Consider the following 21,484-nt stretch of genomic DNA (forward strand, 5'->3'; position numbering starts at 1 on the left):
ATAAGACTGAAACTTGGGCTAGTTGTTTCTACGTACCCGCACACACAAGAAGACAAGGACCACAAATGACATCTCAGATACCCACCCCTTCACCACACAGAAAGAAGCGATGGTACTGCATTACTTTCTAGTTCCAAAACAAAGGAATGTCACTGTCCCAGCAATGCCAAGTTAGGTGTTTATACCTTTTACGGGTCGTTCGTGCACATCGCACGGCGCTGGACAAAGCAAACCTGAAAAAATAAATGGCCAAACAGAACTGATATCGCAAGGTTGTGTCTCGAGTTCCCACTGTGCAGTTTAGTTTTGTGCGCGACGATGCATTAGTAATAGTTAAACTATTAGATATATGACTACTCAGTTTTACTTACAGCAATTCTCTGCGCAATTCTGCAGCCCTGCTTACCCAATCAGCTTTTCACGCCGTTTCGTTTCACGTTCCCCTCTCCTCTGGAAAGCTCTTAAAACGTATATAAAAATCGGCCGCACTTTGTCTTCTTTGTTTTCCCAGCCGGTAGCCTTCTGGGGATGCCGCGGCTGTCAATCTGTCGCGCGACAAGTCGCCGTTGCTTCGCAGTCACCCGCGAAGCCGCACGCAAGCCTCCAGAATAATAAAAAAAAAATCATCAGTGCCGACAGGCAATTGCGGCGGGGTTGAACCTAAACGGCTCAAGCGCCGCTTCACCGCCGCCAACTGCGACAGTACAGAGCAGCGTTGAACACGGGCCCCTCTGCGACGCCGCTTTTGCGAGAAAGCAAAGCTGTTTGTCCTGGCTCGGATTCCGGCGGGGGAATGGTAGGGGTGGGCACGGCGCACGCAAATGTCAACAAGACGGGCGCTAGAGGAGAAACGGGGGGATAGGGAGGGGGGGGGGGGCGCAGCAGTTTCTCTTTCATATGCGTCACTGCTCGCCCGCTTCCACGCCTCCTCCCATCGCCCTCGTCCCTCTCTCAAAGTGACCCCCATGAACATCCCCGGGTTCAAACCGAACACCCCTCTAACACCCTCTCTACACTCCCATCTTTGCCGTGCATTAGAGAGGATGAAACGTGTTTTTGTTAGATTGCCAGGCATACAGAGAAGAAACTAGTCTCCAAGTTAGAATATGCTCAACTTCTCAAGCACCGCTCGATCTCGGGAAAATACTTGGACCTACACTCTAAGAAAAAAATCGAGTACTTGGGGAGTACTTCTGCCGCAAAACTATAAGCGTCATCTCGTACTTTCTTTGCGTTATCACCGAGGTCCCAGCACTTCCCGGTCACGCACTGCGTACGCGACGTAGATGACGAGTAAAGTACGTGAGGTAGAGGACGATTATAGTTGTGTGGCAGAAATACTGCCCTAAATACTCGATTTTTTCTAAGAACGATACGCCGGCAGAATTCTCTGTTCATCCAAAAAAAAAAAAGAGCTCTCCTCTCTCTCTCCCCTCCCTCGCTGTCCTCTTTCCAGCTCAGCCCGCAACAAGCCCTAGGGGGCCAGCCTGTTGACCGACCCCGCAGTCTCTACCCTAAGGGCGTGCGACGGCACGACCTCTATGGTTCTCTCGGCGAAACAGAAAGCAGCAGCCGGTCTCGACTCGTCTCTCTGCACTGTCTTCGTTTTGTCTCGCTTTTGTTCTTATATCCTTTCTGTACGTCGAAAAGAGCAGCGCGCGCATTCCACGGGGTCGCAAGCAAGCAAGAAGCGCCGGTGTTCGGTACCGCAGAGTAGTCGAGCAAACACACCTGGCACGTGTATACGGGCTCGCTCACCGCGCCTGCTGTTGCCGCGACCGCCACACACGGAACGGAGGCGCACGTCTTCTTTTGCTTTGTTTCGCCGCGGAGGGTCGTCGGTCGCTGTCGTATATAGCACCAGAACGAGGCTTTCATCACTCGATTTATATATACTAGAGAACACACACAGATAGATAGATAGATAGATAGATAGATAGATAGATTGATAGATAGATAGATAGATAGATAGATAGATAGATAGATAGATAGATAGATAGATAGATAGATAGATAGATAGATAGATAGATAGATAGATAGATAGATAGATAGATAGATAGATAGATAGATAGATAGATAGATAGATAGATAGATAAAGAATAAAACCTCGGTGATACGAATCTCGCGGTGTTACCAAAAATATTCGCATCATCCGAAAATCGTATCACCAGGAAACATGGAAAATTAGTATACGACAGAAGAAGGTTGGCATACGTTTTGATTCAGTGTTTCTCAGGGCCGCAGCGACGTCATGAACAGCTCTGAATGATTGCCAGTAAAGTTTTTCGACGTCAACGATCATACTTGTACTCGTAAATATACGGTGCATGCGCGCGTGTATAGTTATTGAACCAGATGTGTTGTGACCCGTGACCGCTAGTGGCCCCTTCCTAATCTTACTACGCTTTTTTGCATCACACCAGAGTACTGCGGCGAAAGTGACTTAAGAAGCGCTTTGCACACGATAGATAAGGCCAAGCTCCTTCGCCAAGACCGTCCGCTTCGTCTCTTGGGGCCTTCGTCCACCTTTAATGGGACTTCAAAACGAACCGGCAGCCCAAGTTTCAGTCTTGTTTCACAGAACGTCTGATTGCGGGGACATGGCTTGCATCGACGTGGCAGGCACGTGTTAACACAGTACAAGGACGTTGCTGCCTCTAGCACAGGAGCACGCGTCAACGCTTCGGAAAAAAAAGCGCGACGTCAACGTCATCTGTAACCTAAACGCGAAGGCGCCCAAAGACCTCCAAGATTCGCGCGCACTATCTTGGAGGCAAGGACGCACCGTTGATAGTCGCGCAGCGCGCATGCCAGCGCCCGCGCGTGACTGCCGCGCAGGGTTGCCAATGGTGGCTACTTTTCGCCAAATTGGCGAATTTGAGAGGCCCGTGGCGACCTAACATTATGAATGGCGACATGGCGAATTTTTGGCGATTTTCGGCTTAGGTCTCCACCAAGTTTTGAATCCTAAGCTCAGTGTCTTCCCAATGAATGAGCGGCAACATACTCAGTACTTTTCTTGGTTTTAGACCCACGAGTAGAATGTGCACATTACGCGTCATTCGGTATGTCCGTCCTGTAACTCGTGTGTACCTCCTGAATTCATCTAGAGAGATAATAAAACGTTTATTTGATGTTCTGCGAAAATAAGATCAGTGAGTGGGATCCTTAGTTCGGGATGCCATCTAGATGCAGGAGGTACTGGAACGTCCCCCAGCGACATCCTAGCAAAATGTAAGTCAGCGGACTGCCTTGCAAACCGCGAGGGGGCAGTGATTGACTATAAGTTTATGGCTTTAGGTGCTTTAAGCTTATCTGAAGTTTCGCATCTGAAGGGGCAAGACGACGGGTTGGCCGCGTGTTCCGACCATTTGTTCCGCCAAAGCTCCAACTGCTCTGAATAGCTTGGCAACTTATTCACTGTTGCAGTACCCCCAGTTCAGCTCGCAAAGACTGTTTTGGAATAGCGAAGAGAGGCGGATACGCGGCTATTTCTGCAATAAAAATTATTTATTGAGGCATTTTTCACTGTTCTCGGTGAGCGTGTGCGAAAAAACAATTGCTATATAACATTTTACATTGTTATACAGCAATAACGCATCGGATTGACACGTGTAGATATAAGTAACTATAAGAAAGGGTCGGTGATGTCCGGTATCATATTAGTTCACACTGAAAAGGTGTAAGACTCACTAATGATCGGTTCCTGTAAGAATTCTGTCGTGTTACCTTCAATAAACCTTTTAATCCTTTTAATTCATATAAGGGTACATAAAGCTGTCTACAAATAATGCTTTCACGGTTTTCGCCCAAGGTTTATACCCCACTTTTAGCTTTGAAACGAGAGGACAGGGATGGAAGGATATCATGAGCGTTTCGTTCATTCACCCTTGCGCCACCACGCACATCTTGCGCCTAGTCGGAGAAGCAGCAAAATGCACTCCCATGGTGAAGCGGGCGATACGACTGGCATCCAGAAACGTCAATATAATTTAAGGGTCTTGGATGGTACTTTATTCTACGGGGCTATACGTGAGTGGAAATTTTTATTACTGGGTATGCCGCACATATCTAGAATGGCTACTTTTTTGGCGAAATTTGTAAAGAAAATGGCGACTTTTGGCGACTTTTTGCTCGTCGTTTGGCGACATTTACTCGAAAGTCAGTGGCAACCCTGCTGCCGCGTCTTCCGCGACAGCGCGGGCAGCACCTGTTCGTACCTATGCGCTAGAGTACGTTTGTATCAAACGCCGCGGGCTGCAAATCGGTTCGCAACAACCGTACTCCAATACATTGCAGGCTAATGGGCATTGGCCGGGACCAGAGAAAAATTCGTATCACCCCGAAATTCGTACGAGCCGTGATCGTATCACCGAGGTTTTACTTTGATAGATAGATAGATAGATAGATAGATAGATAGATAGATAGATAGATAGATAGATAGATAGATAGATAGATAGATAGATAGATAGATAGATAGATAGATAGATAGATAGATAGATAGATAGATAGATAGATGATAAGTTAGAAAAGGTTGCCCTTTGTCAGTTTAAAGCAGGGGTCTCTCATACTCACCTCAGTAACGGAATTGTCTCACGCAAGGGCCGGGACAGTGAATAAGGTAGGCAAGGGGGAGGGGAGTTGAACGAAATGTCAGCTAACCTTGCTATTTGAAAGAAGACCTTTCCGATATCTCATATATAGGTCATTTCTCAATTGACGTCAGGTTTAGAGAAACATTGATAATGACGTCCAAAATTACCTAGTTCTGGACTGCAATTCTGAAATATGGAGCTTTTGTTCCACGGTTATGTTTTAACAGATTGTGACCTCATGGGTGCCTCACGAAAAGGAAAATGCTTGAGACCACTCTCGTGTGTGTAGTTCATGTGTAGTATGCTCAAATATAAACATACTTGAACATTCTCTGGCTGGTTTGAGCTTTCGTTATATAATGTTACGACAGACGCGAGGTAATGGATAGCGCCGCGTCGGTTATGTTACTACGGCAGCATTCAACATCTGCAAATTGCCCATGTTTGCGCCATTAACTTCCATCGAAAATTCATGAGGCTCCTACCGCCGTTTCTTCACTACGACGCAATCGTCGTCAGACCACATACTCAGTTCCATCCTCCGTGTATGATCGGCCAAGTTAAAGGTATGTTGTTCTCAGCGACTAGACGTGACTACTTACTTTCACACACACCACACGCGCGCACGCACGAATGTTCTTCTAAAGTTGCTAAGCGCTACTTATAAGGGCAAATCCTTCAATCCAGCACCGCGTTTTGAAACTGCGTTGACGCCTGTCCATCAAAAAGCTTGTCACCCGGGGTGCTAAAAGCGGTCACAACAAAGGTGGAGGAGACGAGAGAGAGGCTTGTTAGCTAGTATACCACGGTGCGCACGTATCGCACTATATACCGACTATACACACAGCCGCTCGACATACGCCCTCAATCAGAGACGAGAAAAAAGAAAAACCGCGGCACCCGAAACACACGCCGCGGGCCATGTTACCGCCAACGCCGCGAGTTCATCGAGAACCACAATGAAGGCGGAGGAGTGTCGTGCGCAAACAGACCGCGAGAGGATAGACACGCTAAAGAGAAGGAGGAGTGGTAGCCGGCGCCTCCTGGCGGCCGATGTTTTGACAGCGCGGGCGCCTCGCGTCGAAGCCGGGCGTAATCAGGTTACATGGCACCCAATGGAGCGTCTGTAACGGGCTATACGGCATCCGCTAATCGCGTTAGCACACACCTCGCCGCTCTTATCTCTTTTCCAGATTGCAAATGAGGCCTCAACCGCCGTACGTATGTACGCCGTATAGTACGTGTGTATACATATACGACCCCCCCTCCCACCTTCTCCAGCCAAGCCACCCACCCACACACACACTGCACACGTCACTTGCTGTGTGCGTATGTGTACGCGTATGGCGTATGAGTATAGCGTGCCGCGGCAGGGTTGTAGAAGACAAAAGAAGAGCGGCAACACGTACACGTTGCCGGTCTCGTCGCGAGTTTCTTGAATAAACACAGAGCGGCTCACGGAAAGGCGGGGGAGGACATGCGTAGCTACCGCAGCGGTTTCTCTTTGACGGTTATATAAGGAATATGCATATAAGCGCATACGCTGTGTATACGCGGCGAAGGAAATGTTTTGAACCTGGGTCACTAGCTCGCTCGTATATTATCTCGTCGAGTTACGCCTGGCCCGTTGCGGCGTTTGGATCCGATGCAAAACAGTGACGGATGGATCCTCTCCGCGTGTTTACTCAAAACGCTGCGAGACTTGTTATAAGTTGCAGGTGTTGCTGCTTCGCAGCCCTCCCGAATAATAACCAATCGAGTTTCTTTCGGTCAGGTGCGAAAACATTGTCGCGTATACGGGTGGATTGCGAGCGACACGATCTTGTATATACTCGGTCGTCGGTGCGGCCAATTGAATGATTATTGGCTTGAAGGCTAAGTGGTTAAGTGGAGGTGAATATATACAAGTTCGTGATGCTTACATGCTACGTACGTTCTGTATACAATCAACGGTAAGCAAATTCCGGAGTTCTCATTTTTGTTGGCTCTCAGCGTTGCACAGCTGGCTCTCTGGCGGGGAATCACAACAGCGGCAGTATTTTTCAAAGAGGGCTGACGTGATGAAAACAACTACACTTACTGCACCGATCCAGGTTGGCGTAATTTAATAAAGAAAAAAAAAGTCCAACCATTTCCACGCCGTGAATGCCATCGGACAGCGGAGCTGTTGCCACTTTCATTCGGTCCCTTCAAGTCTCTTATTTCGTTTTGCCCAGTTTCTTCTAAGTCGTTTATTGTTGTTTCCTTATTTAAGATAAGCCAGGTCTTTAGTTCCAGTTGACGGCTCTAGTCGGTGTGTGTTACCATAGACTAAGTGTTTTCAGGTCACGTAACCCAGTTTACATTCTGTCATTTCAGGGTTAACAACTCCCCTCTCAATCCACTGTTTGAATCGCCCGCCTTAGGTAAACATCACGTGACCCCCGTTTCAAAGCACTCCTTGAATATCACGCCTTCGTAAGCTTCATCACGTGACCCCCATTCCCCTCCTCCTCCTCCCATCAAGCACCCTCCTCACCAACCTGGTCACGTGACATCTTTTTAGCGTGAACACGCCCACGATGCCGACGGCACAGGGTCTGCATAAGCAGCTTCGCCGTAAAGATTACTGATCTTATTAAACGCATGGCTTACGTAAGTCTGTCGCGAAGCTTATTAGGTACCGCTGTTCTCGGCCTTTACGATGTAGTGGGCGCCATTGTCCTCCTTGCAAGGGTGATAACAAGCTTTCCTTTGTTTCCTTCTTTTCTTTGCTATGCTCGCCTTTACAATAACACCAACGACAGGATGAAACCGGCCGGCTGAAATGACAAAGTAGATTTTACCCTTACTTTATGTAAAAGAATAGAGTTCTTATGTTATTCGAACGCTGATGAGATTATGACTCTACCACCTCTAACTTTAGTAGCTGCACGCGAAGTGCAACCTCATTTTATTGCGAGTCGTTGCCACAGCGTCACGCTGCTGTCTGCAAAAACGTTATAGTATGCTATTGTCAGCCTTAGTTTGAATTCGTAAAAGCTACGCAGGATGAGAAGTGTTTCGTAAGTTCGATCGTACAATTTCGCCGACTGTGTCGTCATATCTGCTGGGGAAGCGTGCATTACAGTGGTTACAATGATGTCGGTTTTGTGGCAGATACTGGTAGAGCGATTATACCAAAGGCGTTCGCTGGTTTCAGAAAGCAAAAGCCGTGCCGCAATTAAATGTGTCTAAATAGGCGTCACTATGTCCGCGTGCGGCGCAGGGACTTCGTTAAGTGTTACATGGCGAGAAACATTAGGCAGCGTTGCACAATAGCTGATGCGGACCATTGTTTCATTTTTTTTTTCATTAAAACGCAACAAAAAGAGAAAACGCCAGGCCTGCGCGGAAAGCGCAGCACAGTCACAGCGAAAGCTGGAAGAGCGGCATCTCTAGAGCCCGTTATAAACTCTCTTGTGGCTACTAATACAAGTACATTAGCAACGTACCCACTACGCCACAAATAATAATTTTTGTGAAGTTGGGAAGCACCCACTACACCATTATTCGTCATTCTGCGGAGAAGCAAGGTACCATCTGTAAGGCATTATGTGCACTTTGTTGATGCGACGGCTGATGACGATGAAGTGTGGCTGGGCCCTTTGTTATTGGTTGGAAGCTTTAAACGACCCACTAGTTATGTGATGAATTCGTAATGAATTCGCAACCCGGTCGTAATTTCACTCTCCCACCAGGCTATATAACATACGTTAACGTGAGAAAGAGAGGAGGGGGGGGGGACTTTATTGAGACCCTGAGGAAATTAATCATAGGGGCCTTATGGGCCTCCTTGGCAATCAATAGAAGTGCACTTGCGAGGAACCCACTACACTATAAATCATCATAATTTTTGTGAAGTAGGAAAGCGGCCACTATGCCATTTTTCGTCATTCTGTGGGGAACCGTGGTACCCGCTAAACATCTGTAAGGCATTATGTGCACTTAGTTGATGCTGTGGCTGATGACGATGAAGAATTATGGCAGAGCCCTTTGTAGTGGGTTGGAAGCATTCAACAACCCACTCGTTGCGCAAGTCGCATTGTGCGACGCCTGGTTACAGAATTCGCGTTGTGTGACGCCTGTTTGTTATTTTACTCTTCTACCACGCTACATAACATATGTTAATGTGGTTCCTTCCCGACATGAAGCCTGTATAGGGTCTTTTTGAAAAGCAGATTCAAGCGCCGGCATGGCTCTGAGGTAGTATACTGGGCTCCAACACAGAGGGCCCAGGTTCGAACCCCGCTCCCTTCTGGAAATTTTTTTTTTTCTTGTGGTAGCGGCTACGGACACGGGGGCGGCGGCGGCGGCGGCGGACAACTACGGCGCCAAAAGCGGCGCTTGTTGGGATCTCATGACAGCTTTCGCTCTAAAAAAAAACGTCCTTGAAGCACTTGACACAGTATCATCAACAAGTAATACACAACAATAAACACAATGAAAGTTCACACTGATAAACGACAGATTTTTTTTTTTTTGCATTCAGATACGCGACTTTTTACCCTATAAACGGTTCAGTAGGCGAATATTTCGCAAGTTGCGCACTAGCACTATTAGATGTATAGAGTATACCTCGACGCCAGATCGTGTTTTGGATTGACAGAAGGTCCCATTGGACGTGGTGTACCTAAATAAGAAAAATCGCGCGTTGTCCCCGCAGCGTTCCAAGTGCTCCAATCACCACTGTGCAGAATACTGCCCCTTGCCAATACAGCCCGGAAGCAGCAGCATTCGGTTCAGCTCGCTCCAGTTTCTCTCCCTCTTTTCCGAGTTGACTATTTTCTTTCTTTCCTTCGAGAGAACACAGTCCGACCCCCTTGTCGCAGACCGTACCAGCGGGACAGGCGGAACACGGCTCACCCTCGCGGTACAGGGGCCTCTTGAAGACGTTACCCGTCGCGGCGTAGTTGCACACGTAGTACTGCATGTACGGCAGGCGGGTCGCGTTCACCACGCTGTACTCGACGAAGCCGCAGCCCACGAAGCTCGTCTCGGCCCACACGAGCTGGGTGAAGTGGCCCGTCGGCTTGCGCTTGTCCTGAGGAAGTTTGCGGAAGCTGTGACGTCGCTCCGGCTCGTAGTCGGCGTGCTCCACGAACCACTCCCTGACGCGTCCGGTCCAGTCGTTCTTGTGGAACGGGAAGTTGCGGCCCCTGAATGCCAGGTTCTGGCCTGTTTTGGGGAACTGGGTGGTGAACCGGTCCCGGTAGTTGTCGTGGTCGGACTCGCCTTCGCTATCCGTGCACTGCTCGGCGAGAGCCTGCAAACATGCATACGAGGGGGGTTGAAAAAGTGTCGTACCTTTTTGTTTCCACAGACTAGTGAAGTGTGGGAGGCTTCCTTCGGTGGAGATATGGGTGGTAGATTCATGCGCACGCGTGAATTCTTCTTACAGCGAATAAGTCTTAGGCTAATCTGTGCTTCAGTAGTAGTAGTTAGAAGTTTATTTCCATAAGTAGGCAAATTCAAAACATGTGCAAGCACTGTATGGCCTCTTAGCCGGAAGCTACTTGGGGCCATTTGCGAATATGTGCAAATATATACAAATACAAATGTGTAGTAGGCGGCAATAGGCAAGTCAAGGATACAAAGTTACAAAGCAGTCGGCGTCCACAGAAGACCACTGGCTGAGCCGGCAGGTCACGTGATCTTGCTTTGACCAATGAGGTGTAAGCCGCGCGCATTTCAAATCGAGCGGCTGATTCACGACATCACGTGATCTCGCTAGCCAATCATAGAGAATCACGCGTATAGACGTCGCCGTGCCGAAGACGCCGCGTTGCGAGCTCACGAAGCGGTGGCCAAGGGCAAGCGGAGAGCCGACGACTCCGAACAGCGCTCGCGAAGCTGAGGCAGTTCGCCAGCGGCGAGCCGAAGACTCCTGTATGCGAAGTCGGGGCAACACGGCAACGAAGGGTATCGACCACTACTGAGGGCATCAAAGGACACTGCAAGGAATTCCGCCTTCGCTGTACGACCGACTTCACGGAGCGGATGGGCCGTAGACTTTTCTGCCCACAGAAAGCGTCGGTTGCTAGCAGTCGGCCATGAGCGAGGACTTGTAATGAGCGCATGTCGGATACCAGTAAGTTGTTACATGACGGAACAACACGAACAGCGATATTGCATCAAATTTTGCCGATAAGCTTGGCGATACCCAAGCGGAAACCATTGGCAAGATTCAATAGTCTTTCGCTGACGATGTCATGAGCACCTCACGGATAAAAGCTTGGTGAAAACCAGCAGATAATGATACCAAGGAAGGTAATAATAATAATAATAATATATAGGGTTTAACGTCCCAGAACCACGATATGATTACGAGAGACGCCGTAGTGGAGTGCTCCGGAAATTTTGACCACCTGGGGTTCGTTAACGTGCACCTAAATCTAATTACACGGGCCTCAAACATTTTCGCCTCCATCGAAAATGTAGCCGCCTATTAATAATAATAATAATATCTGGGGTTTTACGTCCCAAAACCACGATATATCATGAGAGACGCCGTAGTGGAGGGCTCCGGAAATTTCGACCATCTGGTGTTCTTTAACGTGCACCTAAATCTAAGTACACGGGCCTCTACCATATCGCCTCCATCGAAAATGCGACCGCCGCAGCCGGGATCGAACCCACGAAAATGTAGCCCCCGCGGCCGGGATTCGATCCCACGACCTTCGGGTCAGCAGTCGAGTGCCATAACCACTAGACCACCGGGGCGGGCAACCATGGAAGGTAAAGGGTGCCGTTAATTGTACTGTTTGAAGTGCGATGTATACAGTAATTGTGATACAGATTTGAAGAACGTAATGTGCACGAAAAGACAACTTGCCGCCTGCATGGACCGAGCCTGCAACCTTCGGATTACGCGCCCGATGCTCTTATTAGTTGAGCTACGGCGGCGGTCGTCGCCTCGTCCACATTATCGGGTATATATGTGCATCCAAACCTGGGAGTGGGGGCTTCCTTGGCTCCATTATCTGCTGGTTTCCATTAAGGTTGTGTCACACAAAAGAAACGAGCCCCTAGAAATTCTCTTCATTCATCAATTTATAGCGAGGGTCTATTTCCGGAAGACTTGATGTCGTCAGGTAGTGTTTGAGGGCTCATTGGTCAGCTGTTCGCTCGTTAAAGGTTCGCGTGCTGCGTGACGCCAGCTGGCAAAGAAAAAGAGTGTTCTACACTCATCGTCATGGCTACGATCCGCACTGACTAACACTCCCAGGTTTGGATGCACATAAATACCCGATAATGTTGTCGAGGGGACGACTGCCGCCGTGGCTGAATTAGTAAGAGCATCGGGCGCGTAATCCGAAGGTTGCAGGTTCAAACCCTGCCGGCGGCAAGTTGTCTTTCCGTCCGCTTTACTTCACATCTATATCGCACTACAATGCACTTCAAACATTATAATTAACGTCCCCCATACCTACCTTGGCTTCATTATCTGCTAGTTTTTATTAAGGTTGGGTCAAAGGAAAAAAACTAGCCCTCCAAATTCTCTTCCTTCATTCACGAATAAAAGGGTGGTACAGGGGCATGAGGGAGTGGATATAGGAGAGGAACTATGTAATGACTGAGAACGTCAAAGTAATTAAATGAGTGCCTCGTGAGAGCGTATGCTTTCGCCTATGCTTCTTTTAGCGTTGCCCAAATGGAATGCCAGTTATTAAACTTTCTCTCTGTCAGTATCGCGATGAGAACAATCGGACGCGTTGAAACAAATTACCTGAGCGACGGAGGCTAGCTCGGCGTCCCATTCTAGCTCGCGCATGTCGGCAGCCGCTGGGAAGCCCTTGAGCTTGCCCATGGCCACCATGCTGCGGTAGTCGTTGTGCGTCTTCAGGATGAGGACGATGTCCGTCGGGCTGACCCCTTTCTTCGCAATTTTGCAGTTCTTGTTGGGAGGCCTGCAAGCAGTGTGTGTCGGTCGCCGCAGCCTGTACGCCTCCTTGCACTCCTGAAAGGCCGGCGAGGCGAGAGACAAGAAGCACAGGACGCCGAGCAAGAACCGCCTCCCGGATACCATCGTTGTTGTTCGACTAGTCAACTGTGGCTGATACCCACTATGGTGGATTGACCAAGATTCGGGTGGTTAGTGCGATGAGGAACGTAGAAAATAAAGGAAGGCACGAATCGGATGAGTTATGAATTATATGACCAGACTGTTTCGAGGGAAGCTGTGGAGAGCCTTAATTATACCACACTGGCTGTGGTATAGCTTAGAGGGCGAGCGTTGCGCTGCTGATCATCCACCTTTGAACCGAAGTCGAAGAAGTCCGGTTAATCATTATAGCTTAATTACGCGGCAGCTACGACGGTATGGTCATAAAGGCGACTGCGGTACGACGACGTTGATAGCGAGGGCTCATGCTGGTGTGAAGGTCCGCAGTGACCGTGTTGCGGTGTACATAGATTCATTGTTTGTAGGCGAAATCTAAGCATTCTGACGACGAAGGTGAAATGTCGACTATACGCGGTGCGATTCTCTCTAGGCGTGATACTCTTAGCCGTCTCGTTTTTCCTGCCTGCCGTTTTCCTTGGGCCGCCGTACGCTGCTGTTTTTTGCGTCGGTGTCTCGCTGTTCGCACTTGTCCTGTTCGTACCTGTGCTTTCCTTACGTTTGGTCGCGCTCCTGCTCTTCGCTCCTCTTTCTTTTCCATCTTCCCTTCCCTTCCCCTTCCCCTTAGTGTAAGGTAGCAAACTTGATGCTACAATTCTGGTTGACCGTCCCTGCCTTTCTCTCGTTTTATTATCTCTCTCTTACGTATGGTTTGTTTCTGTGTATCTCGTATCTCCGTAGCGCGCTTCATCCTTAGTTATGGCACAATAATTTAGCCCCCATCTTGGCTCCTCTAGCCGGTATGTCTGTAGCATTGTGTTTAAGGGGTCGTGAATCACCCCTCGTGCTTGGAACTAAAACGCCTTGAAGTACGTTTGACGCTTCCCAGAAACATACAGCTGGAAAGAAAAAAAAATCTCGAAAAGGAGTTGTAAAAACGAAGATAATATCAGCGCCATACATATCATATGAGTGTCTCGATGTATTATGAGTTCATTAGAAATTGAATTTTAATACTAAAGGTAAGCAGCTAGTGGAAACAATTTCACCGACGGATGGCTCATCGACCCTTATTATTAAAAGCCCAACATGGCGGCTTAGCAAAGTACTCTGTATTTGATGTTACGTTTTGGTTTGAGCTTGTAAATGCAACTACGCCAGCGGGTGCGGAGGATGACGGAGTGACCCAGACATTTTTTTTTTCGAGGTACATGTATTATCCTGCTTTGTAGGTACGGGCCACGTAGCGTATGATCATCGTCGTCATCATCGTTGCACAAGAACAATGATAGGTTCGGCTCCACACACTATACCTTTACGCGCTCCCCCTTGTAATAATCACTCGCGTATACTAGTACATTCACCCCGCTAACAATACCAATGTGAAAAGTGGCAAGCGCGAATATGTATGACGCACAAAAAACAAAAAAAAAAAAGAGAGTCAGACTGGTCAAACAATCGAAAAGAAAACGGATGGTATAGGGATTGCGCAACCGAATGGAACATATTAGGCTGAAAAACAGCCTCGCTATACTACAATGCTTAGCGCCGCTGGGTGCACCCTGCAAGGAGCGTTCGTTTGGTTTAACGCGTGGTGTGTGTGCAGTTCTGGTGAGCATTTTCATGGAAACATGCAAAGGAATAGCCTCACAGGGCATTCGCGTGTCGCTTGTTGGAGGTTGACGTAACGTCTACACCTAGCGTACATATTATTCAAAGTGTGGCATTGTGAGAAGTTACAGCTTTGGTACTGAATATGCAACAGTCTCCAACCGCGGTTTCGCATTACTTACCTATACGTGCACGACTCTATAAATGAAGTGAGAACGAAGAAGGCAATGTGTCAAACTCCACTCGGTCTTGTCAGCAAACGTGGGGCTCGCTTGCCTGAATATTATAAGTTGCATTCTCATTTGAATTTTCCACTCATAAACGTTTTGAAATATTCCTGCTTCAAGGTCGATCCACTTCCCTAGTTACCAAGATGCTTCGTACCTAAAATATCATTCCACATTGAATACCGTGACATGAAAGTCTTACCGGGGAATGGCATTTTATCTTTATAGTGTTAAACTTCTAGATAAGTTGGAGTGTGTTGTGCGTTAGTCTCATGCGAGCTTTGATAAACTGTAGTCTTCTTCGTTATGTGAGATAAATAATTTCTTGCTACGTCATCGCTCCCACATTTAGAGATAGTAAGCTATACAAAATTCTGGCCAAAGCTCCAAATATTTACACAAAAACATAGCTGCTCCCCTGTACAACACGAGCTCTCTATAAAGTAGGGCTATTTTTTTTTTATTGAGAGAGAGAGAAAACTTTTATTTGTGAAGGCCTCTAGGATTATCCTCGTCGGGTGGAGCCCTTAGTTCAGGGCCCCATTGGCTCGCGCCACACAACGTGCCCGCTGGATCAGCCGACGCTGCTCCTGCGGCTCTGAGCTGGTCAGCGCAGTCTCCCAAGAGGATTGTGAGGGTGAAGGAATAGGGCGGCAGCCCGGTGGTTGTGGACATTCCCAGGTGCAGTGATATTGAAATAGAAAATAAATGAAGGAGTTGTTGTCACCATTGCTTGGTGACGGCTATATATATATACCTGAAACACAGAAGAGTACAAAAAAAATTAAGCGCGCTCCGCGTGCTACCGCGGTCGAACGGCGTGTATGTTCTTTATCGTCCTTTCAAGGCCTTGGGTCATTTTGGCCCGAAGTCATTATGCCACATAGTCGAGTTAAACCTTACGTGTACCAATATTTCATTATTAATGTGGACAAATAACGCAGCCTTTTGTTTTAACAGCGGAGCTGTTTAAGCCGGGCGTAATCTGTGCGTCGGTAACATAAAACTGTCATCATTAACCTGCACGCGTTCTCTTTGTCCTCTTCTTCATCGTCGTCGTCTTCTTCATCTTCTGCTTCACTCCCACAACACGTCCGCCGGTTTCTCCGGTGCAGGATGCAATAACTCTGATGGGCGAGACGAAGAGCACACAGAGAGAGAGAGAGAGAGAAAGAAAGAGAAATAAAGCTAGAGAAAGAGATAAATTGTAGAGGGAAAAATTTCTTCGCGAGACGAGATTCGAACCCGCGTACCTACGATCCGAAGGCGAGCGTCATATCCACTCCGCTATCCAGGCACGTTAGCAGAGCATAGTATAGACTTGTATAGTACAGCATAGCAAGAAGGTGGAAAACAGGAGTGACTGTGAGGAGGACAGCTGTGAGGGTGAGGAGGATGGGAATTAGGGGGTGGGAGAGCAAGGCATAGTATAGAAAGAAATAGAGTGAACGAAAGGCAGAAACAAGAAGAAGGAGTGAAAGGGAGATGACCAAAGAAAGAGAAGGGAATACAGAGCGAGAGAAAGAGACAGAAAGAGAGAGGAAGCGAGAAATACAGAGAGAGAGAGAGAGAGAGAAAAATAGGGAAGATAGAGAACAAATACAGAAAGAACGAGGAAGACAGATAGAGAGAGAAAGAAAGAAATAAAAGTAAACAGAGATAAGAGACACACATAAACACGGAGAAGAGAGAAGAAAGAAACCGAGAAATGAAGAACGAGGAAATTTGCGAAACTTAGCAGCACAGAAACAGCCAGGACTACGTAGGTGCCCATTAGCTCCGCTGTTGCTTTAGCATTACGCCTCTAGTGCAAGCGATGCTGATTTTTTGTAGCGTTAGCTACACTTGCCTAGCCAGAACCGATTTCACGTGGATCCTCATGAGCCGTGTTGCGCATGCGCGAGGATCAGTGATGTCACACAGCTGGGTCACCGCTCTCCGCCACCGCGATCTCACGCGCTCTGGTCTGCGCGTTCGGGAGGAGTGGCGTCGTAGCCGCGGCAGACACATTGGCGCCGGCGCGCGCAGACTCCGCCACCGCCCCGCGCGACTTGCCGCTGCTGGTCTGCACATTCGAGAGAAGTGACGTTGTAGCCATGGCAGACACACTGGCGCCAGCGCACGCGCAGCTATTCACCTTCACTGTGCAGTCGCCGTCTGACACTGCGCTGGAGCGGATTGATAGCGCCTCTGACTGTGTTTGCAGGTGGGTAACGCCATGGAGAAGGAGAGCGCAAATGCTGCTCGACGGCGCAGAAGAGCCGAGAAACTTATCTCATCAGATCCCGAAGTAGTTGCCTGGCAATTAGCGGTTCAGCGTACGAAGAAAGAACAGAAGAAGGCTAATAATCCTAGACAACCTGGAAAGCTAAGAATAATCAGCTGAACCTTTGCTAACGCAACGTATATCCTGGCATAGCTGAGCTAAGCCACTGCAAATCTTTTTATTTCGAATCGTTGTATTTTACTGTACAATTGACTTAATACCTTAATGAAAGCGGCCGTTATAAACCGATCCCCGCCGTACACTCGTGCTTAAATTAAATTCTATACTACCAAGGCAGCGACAACCGTTTACTAGCACATTATAGTTAGTTCTTAAATCTATTACTAAGAGTGGGTGTTTTAAAAGCACAAGCATTTCTATGCCCACTCAACGGAAGAATCCTTCATCCGCCCCTCTGTCACGCAAGACGATCATGGCCATAAAATAAATGAGTAAAATGCAGAAGTCCCACGTTCCCTTATGGATTTGCCTAAGCCGACGCGAATGCGAAAGCCATCTTCTTTTTCTTCTTAGTCGAATGTATTAATCTGCTCCCCCCCCTTCCCCGACATGATTTTACACTGCCTCCGAGATCGCACGCACTCTAAGCTTTCTTTACCTCTCGCGCTATTACTGTGCTCCGGGATCGGCCCACCTTCGACCAAGCAAAGATGTCATGTGATGACATCTCCCTATAATAGCTAATGATAATGATCTGTCAGTTGGCTAATGTTCTTATGTTAACCTCACTTGATATGTTCATTGTAAAAAGCAGTAATACATTTTGTTCTGTAGGTAACCTAGAACGAAGAGAAGTCAGTATGTTGCACAGCAAAATGAATTGGGCTGCCATTTGCACTATGGCGGTGCTTGGCTTTATGCGGTATACTACAGGTAAGTAAAAATATCAATTATTAATGCGATTGCAGTCGTAAGTACTGTTTCACACCTTGTGTTTGTTCAAGCTTGGTTGAGAATTAGGACTAAAACAATGAATACTTCAAGGATTTAAAATTTCACTGACTTGACAGCCACATTCCTTGGGTGACCGAATGAATATGTATCCGATGGCGTTCCCAACTATATTTTTTTCTTTTCACGCGCATTTAGTGCGACGCTTTTCACACCAAGATGTCCGCGAATTGGAGTGATTGCTGACACGCATGGTTACACTCCTATGCAATGGCTTGTTGATGCCATCTTTGCACGGTATTCACCGTTGATGCATTCTTTGCGCGGGACAGTCACTTCACCGTGACAATATTTCTCAGCTACCGCAAGGGTTAAATCATGATCATGGGCGTTAGTCGTCGGTACGGAGATGTGCCACTAGGCGTCAACGTGAGCGCGTCCACATCAAGCAGTGCTATATCTGCCAAACAGTAGACATTGTACAAGCTTTCATATACCAATGCGCTGTAAACAGTCAGCTACTTCTGTGGCGACACGTTTCACTTTCGTGTTATACCGATTCCTATGACGGAGGGATCAGCCATCATTTTTCCGAGGCTTGTGGCACACATGTCACCGCCCCGTTATAAAAGGGACGCTCAGAGCATCCATCCATCCATCCATCCATCCATCCATCCATCCATCCATCCATCCATCCATCCATCCATCCATCCATCCATCCATCCATCCATCCATCCATCCATCCAATAGCACTATGAGAGGAAAGTGTGAAAGATAAAAGTCGCGTTCATGTAGCCTCCGTTTTATGTTTGGCGGTAGCTTAGTAGGCTAAACTCCCGCCAGCCATAGTCGCGGACCGAGAGGTCATGGGTTCAACTCCTGTCAACGGAAGCTTTCTTATAGTTTTTTTTCTTTTCCATTTGATGGCGTTCATTTTGGTGACGTATTTCCGTTACGGAAATACGTCATGAAAGTCTTGGTGGATCCCGGCCTAAAACACTTTCGTGTTAAAAAAATCTGTGTGGAGGGACACTAAATTCAAAGGCGAATAACCTTGCTTTTATCTATAGGCGCGAGGATGGCGACAGCAGAGTGCAAACCACCGGACTGTAAAGCGAATAGCGAAGCGACAGTAAACTGTAGTAGTCCGTGTGTCGGGTACGCCTGCAGGAATGGAACTCTTACGACCAAATGGTGCGTAAAACGTGAATAGCTGGAGTCGCTGCATGGTTTGACTGTATTTGATTGCTTTATCGATGCTGTCAGTGGGAGTGCGGGATGTTATATATTTACTAGAAAAATTGGCTCGTTGCTTCATACTTGCTGGTGAAACAGCGCGAGGAGCAGGGCATAAGAAGAGAGGGGACAAACCACAGCGCTCTGCTTTGTTCCCTCTCTTCTTATGCCCTGCTTCTCGCGCTGTTTCACCAGCAAGGAAAGACATGCACATCTCCGATATGCAGCCTCTGGGGCCGGATTCACAAGGCTTTTCTTTTTTAAGTGCTCTTTACCATTGGCTAGACACCTTCAGTAATGATATGTTCAGTGCCAGGATTGGCTGAAACTTTGTCTTATGAACAAAGTGACGTAAGAGGTTGTGTGAATTCGTGCCCTGATGTGTCATTATGTGCTCTTTGCGGGAACCTCGTTTGAAGCAATATATTATTCAGTGGTTTTTCACTGTCCCCATGTGGATTTTCTGGCGCCCTTTTGTATCTTTCCACATCTAGTCTTTCCTCTGCATTTGTCTCTAGTGCATCGGTTATACAATCAATCAATCAATCAATCAATCAATCAATCAATCAATCAATCAATCAATCAATCAATCAATCAATCAATCAATCAATCAATCAATCAATCAATCAATCAATCAACGTGCCAAGGAACAACCCTAATACCTCTGCTGGCGCACGCATCAAGGGACCGAGAAAGCTAAACACTATCATGAAGACAGGTTGCAGCAGAAAAGAAGCGTAGAAAAATGTAGGAGATATAAAAACACAGAATACTAACGACAGCGTATAATACATCATCACAACGCAGCAAGTATGAATGGACGATGATGAAAATGACTGTTTTCATACACCAAAGCAAAAGGTAAACTGGAAATACAAAACAGGAGAGAAGGACTTGTACATTGTCTGAAACTACGTTAAAGCAGCGCAGACTTCGAAAAACAAAGAAAGAATGACCGCGAATCGTGAGAAATATCGAGATCAGGGGAATAAACCATGTAAGGACTTTGTATTCTGTAGAAGGCTGATTTTTGGCAGAGGCAGGCAGGTACATATATATGTGCAAGCTCTCAAGTGATGTTGCGCGGAATCCGCAAAACAATCCAACTCAGCAGTTCGAGGCAGGTGGTGATACCGCGAAGCTTTGAAAGCAATAAATGACCGGCGCGATTTCGGTGGCAGTGAAATGACGGCGATGACAAAAAGCGAACAGCGCTAGAACTGTCATTTCTAGCAAAGCGATTATTAGATATGCTTCGAACTTTTGAAATTCTATTCTAATGTGCAGAAGAGTGGCTGATTGGGTGAGTTAGCAATTCATGTTGCTTATAAATTCAAGTGCGTAACTATATTGTGACGATAAAACGCGTTTATTAACAGGATGGGGAATGAATGCAGAGGTACAGCTCAGTGAAAAGCAGTTCGCCCAACCTCTCGCGAGCCAGTTCAGCCTCGTTCTCGTCCTCTTCCTCTACTCGCCGACATCATGTTCGCTATCAGAGAGTTTGCTATCAATAGCATGTTGGCTATCAATATTGTTACCGATGTGACGGGGTTATTTGCGCTGAAAGACAAGGAATGGTCCAACGGACAAGGGACAAAGGAAGGACTACGGAGAGACAGGGACAAGCGCATGTCCTTGTTTAGCTACGCACTGGAATTTTTAAGTAATATGGAGTAACTGCTGGATTTAGAAAAGCTGTTCCAGATCGCGGATGCATATTCAAGTTGGGGAGGACAAATTGTTGTGTGTGGTAACGTAGTGGAGCATTCAGTTCTCTCGATAGTCATTCGATTCTCTTGAGAGCTGAGAAAGCGAAGGCCTCCGCATAGCAGCGCACTTAGTGGGAGCAGTGAAGTGTAAGGTGCCATCAAAGAGAGCACGGCTACCATCGACCTCACAAACCTTGCATAACAGTGGAGAATTAGCACGGCATGAAAACAATACACTTGCTGTTTTGCATGTCTTGCATGAATCCGCACGTTGTGATATTGATTATATCCTTTTATCATCAGGTGTCCGAACGAAGGGGACCCGTTATGCACAATACAATACGACGGGAACCGCACATACCCGGACTGCTGCGGGCCAACGATGTGTAGGACCGGTCGAGGTTGAAAACACGGCGTGCAGCCCAATAAATGCATAGCACCTTTAAGGCGATAGCACTATTGAACACCCGAGTTGGTCGCAATAAACGACGTTGGAACGTGCCTGTCACGGTGTGTTACTGTGTTATATAGCTACAGAAAGCAAATTAAAGCGAACATATATTTTAGAAGACCGTCACGCACAGTAATAATAATTATTGGGGTTTACATCCGGCTAGTCGCTTTTTTTTCTCAACCCCTCCATCAGTACTGTATTGGTAGGAATAAAATTATTATTATTATTATTATTATTATTATTATTATTATTATTATTATTATTATTATTATTATTATTATTATTATTATTATTATTATTATTATTATTATTATTATCATTATTAAAACCATGATATGATTATGAGGGACGCCGTAATGGAGGGCTCCGGAAATTTTTCACCATCTGATGT

The 21,484-nt window shown here is 47.2% G+C and overlaps 1 protein-coding gene and 1 long non-coding RNA gene across 2 annotated transcripts; one reads left to right on the forward strand and one right to left on the reverse strand.

Moving 5' to 3' along the window:
- Positions 1-9,128: 9,128 nt before the first annotated feature.
- Positions 9,129-12,642, reverse strand: LOC119404290 (CRISP/Allergen/PR-1). Its single transcript, XM_037670846.1, has 2 exons — positions 12,343-12,642; positions 9,129-9,879 (listed from the first exon to the last, which is right to left on the reverse strand). Exons 1-2 carry the CDS (start codon positions 12,640-12,642, stop codon positions 9,247-9,249), a joined length of 933 nt encoding a protein of 310 aa, XP_037526774.1. The 3' UTR covers positions 9,129-9,246.
- A 1,619-nt stretch (positions 12,643-14,261) lies between these two features.
- Positions 14,262-21,138, forward strand: LOC119404055 (uncharacterized). The gene is made up of 3 exons (XR_005186145.2): positions 14,262-14,286; positions 18,762-18,885; positions 20,943-21,138. It is a non-coding gene; the product is annotated as an uncharacterized LOC119404055 (long non-coding RNA).
- The last annotated feature ends 346 nt before the right edge of the window (positions 21,139-21,484 follow it).

This window comes from Rhipicephalus sanguineus, chromosome 9 (genome assembly GCF_013339695.2).
Source record: "Rhipicephalus sanguineus isolate Rsan-2018 chromosome 9, BIME_Rsan_1.4, whole genome shotgun sequence".
Classification (NCBI taxonomy): domain Eukaryota; kingdom Metazoa; phylum Arthropoda; class Arachnida; order Ixodida; family Ixodidae; genus Rhipicephalus; species Rhipicephalus sanguineus.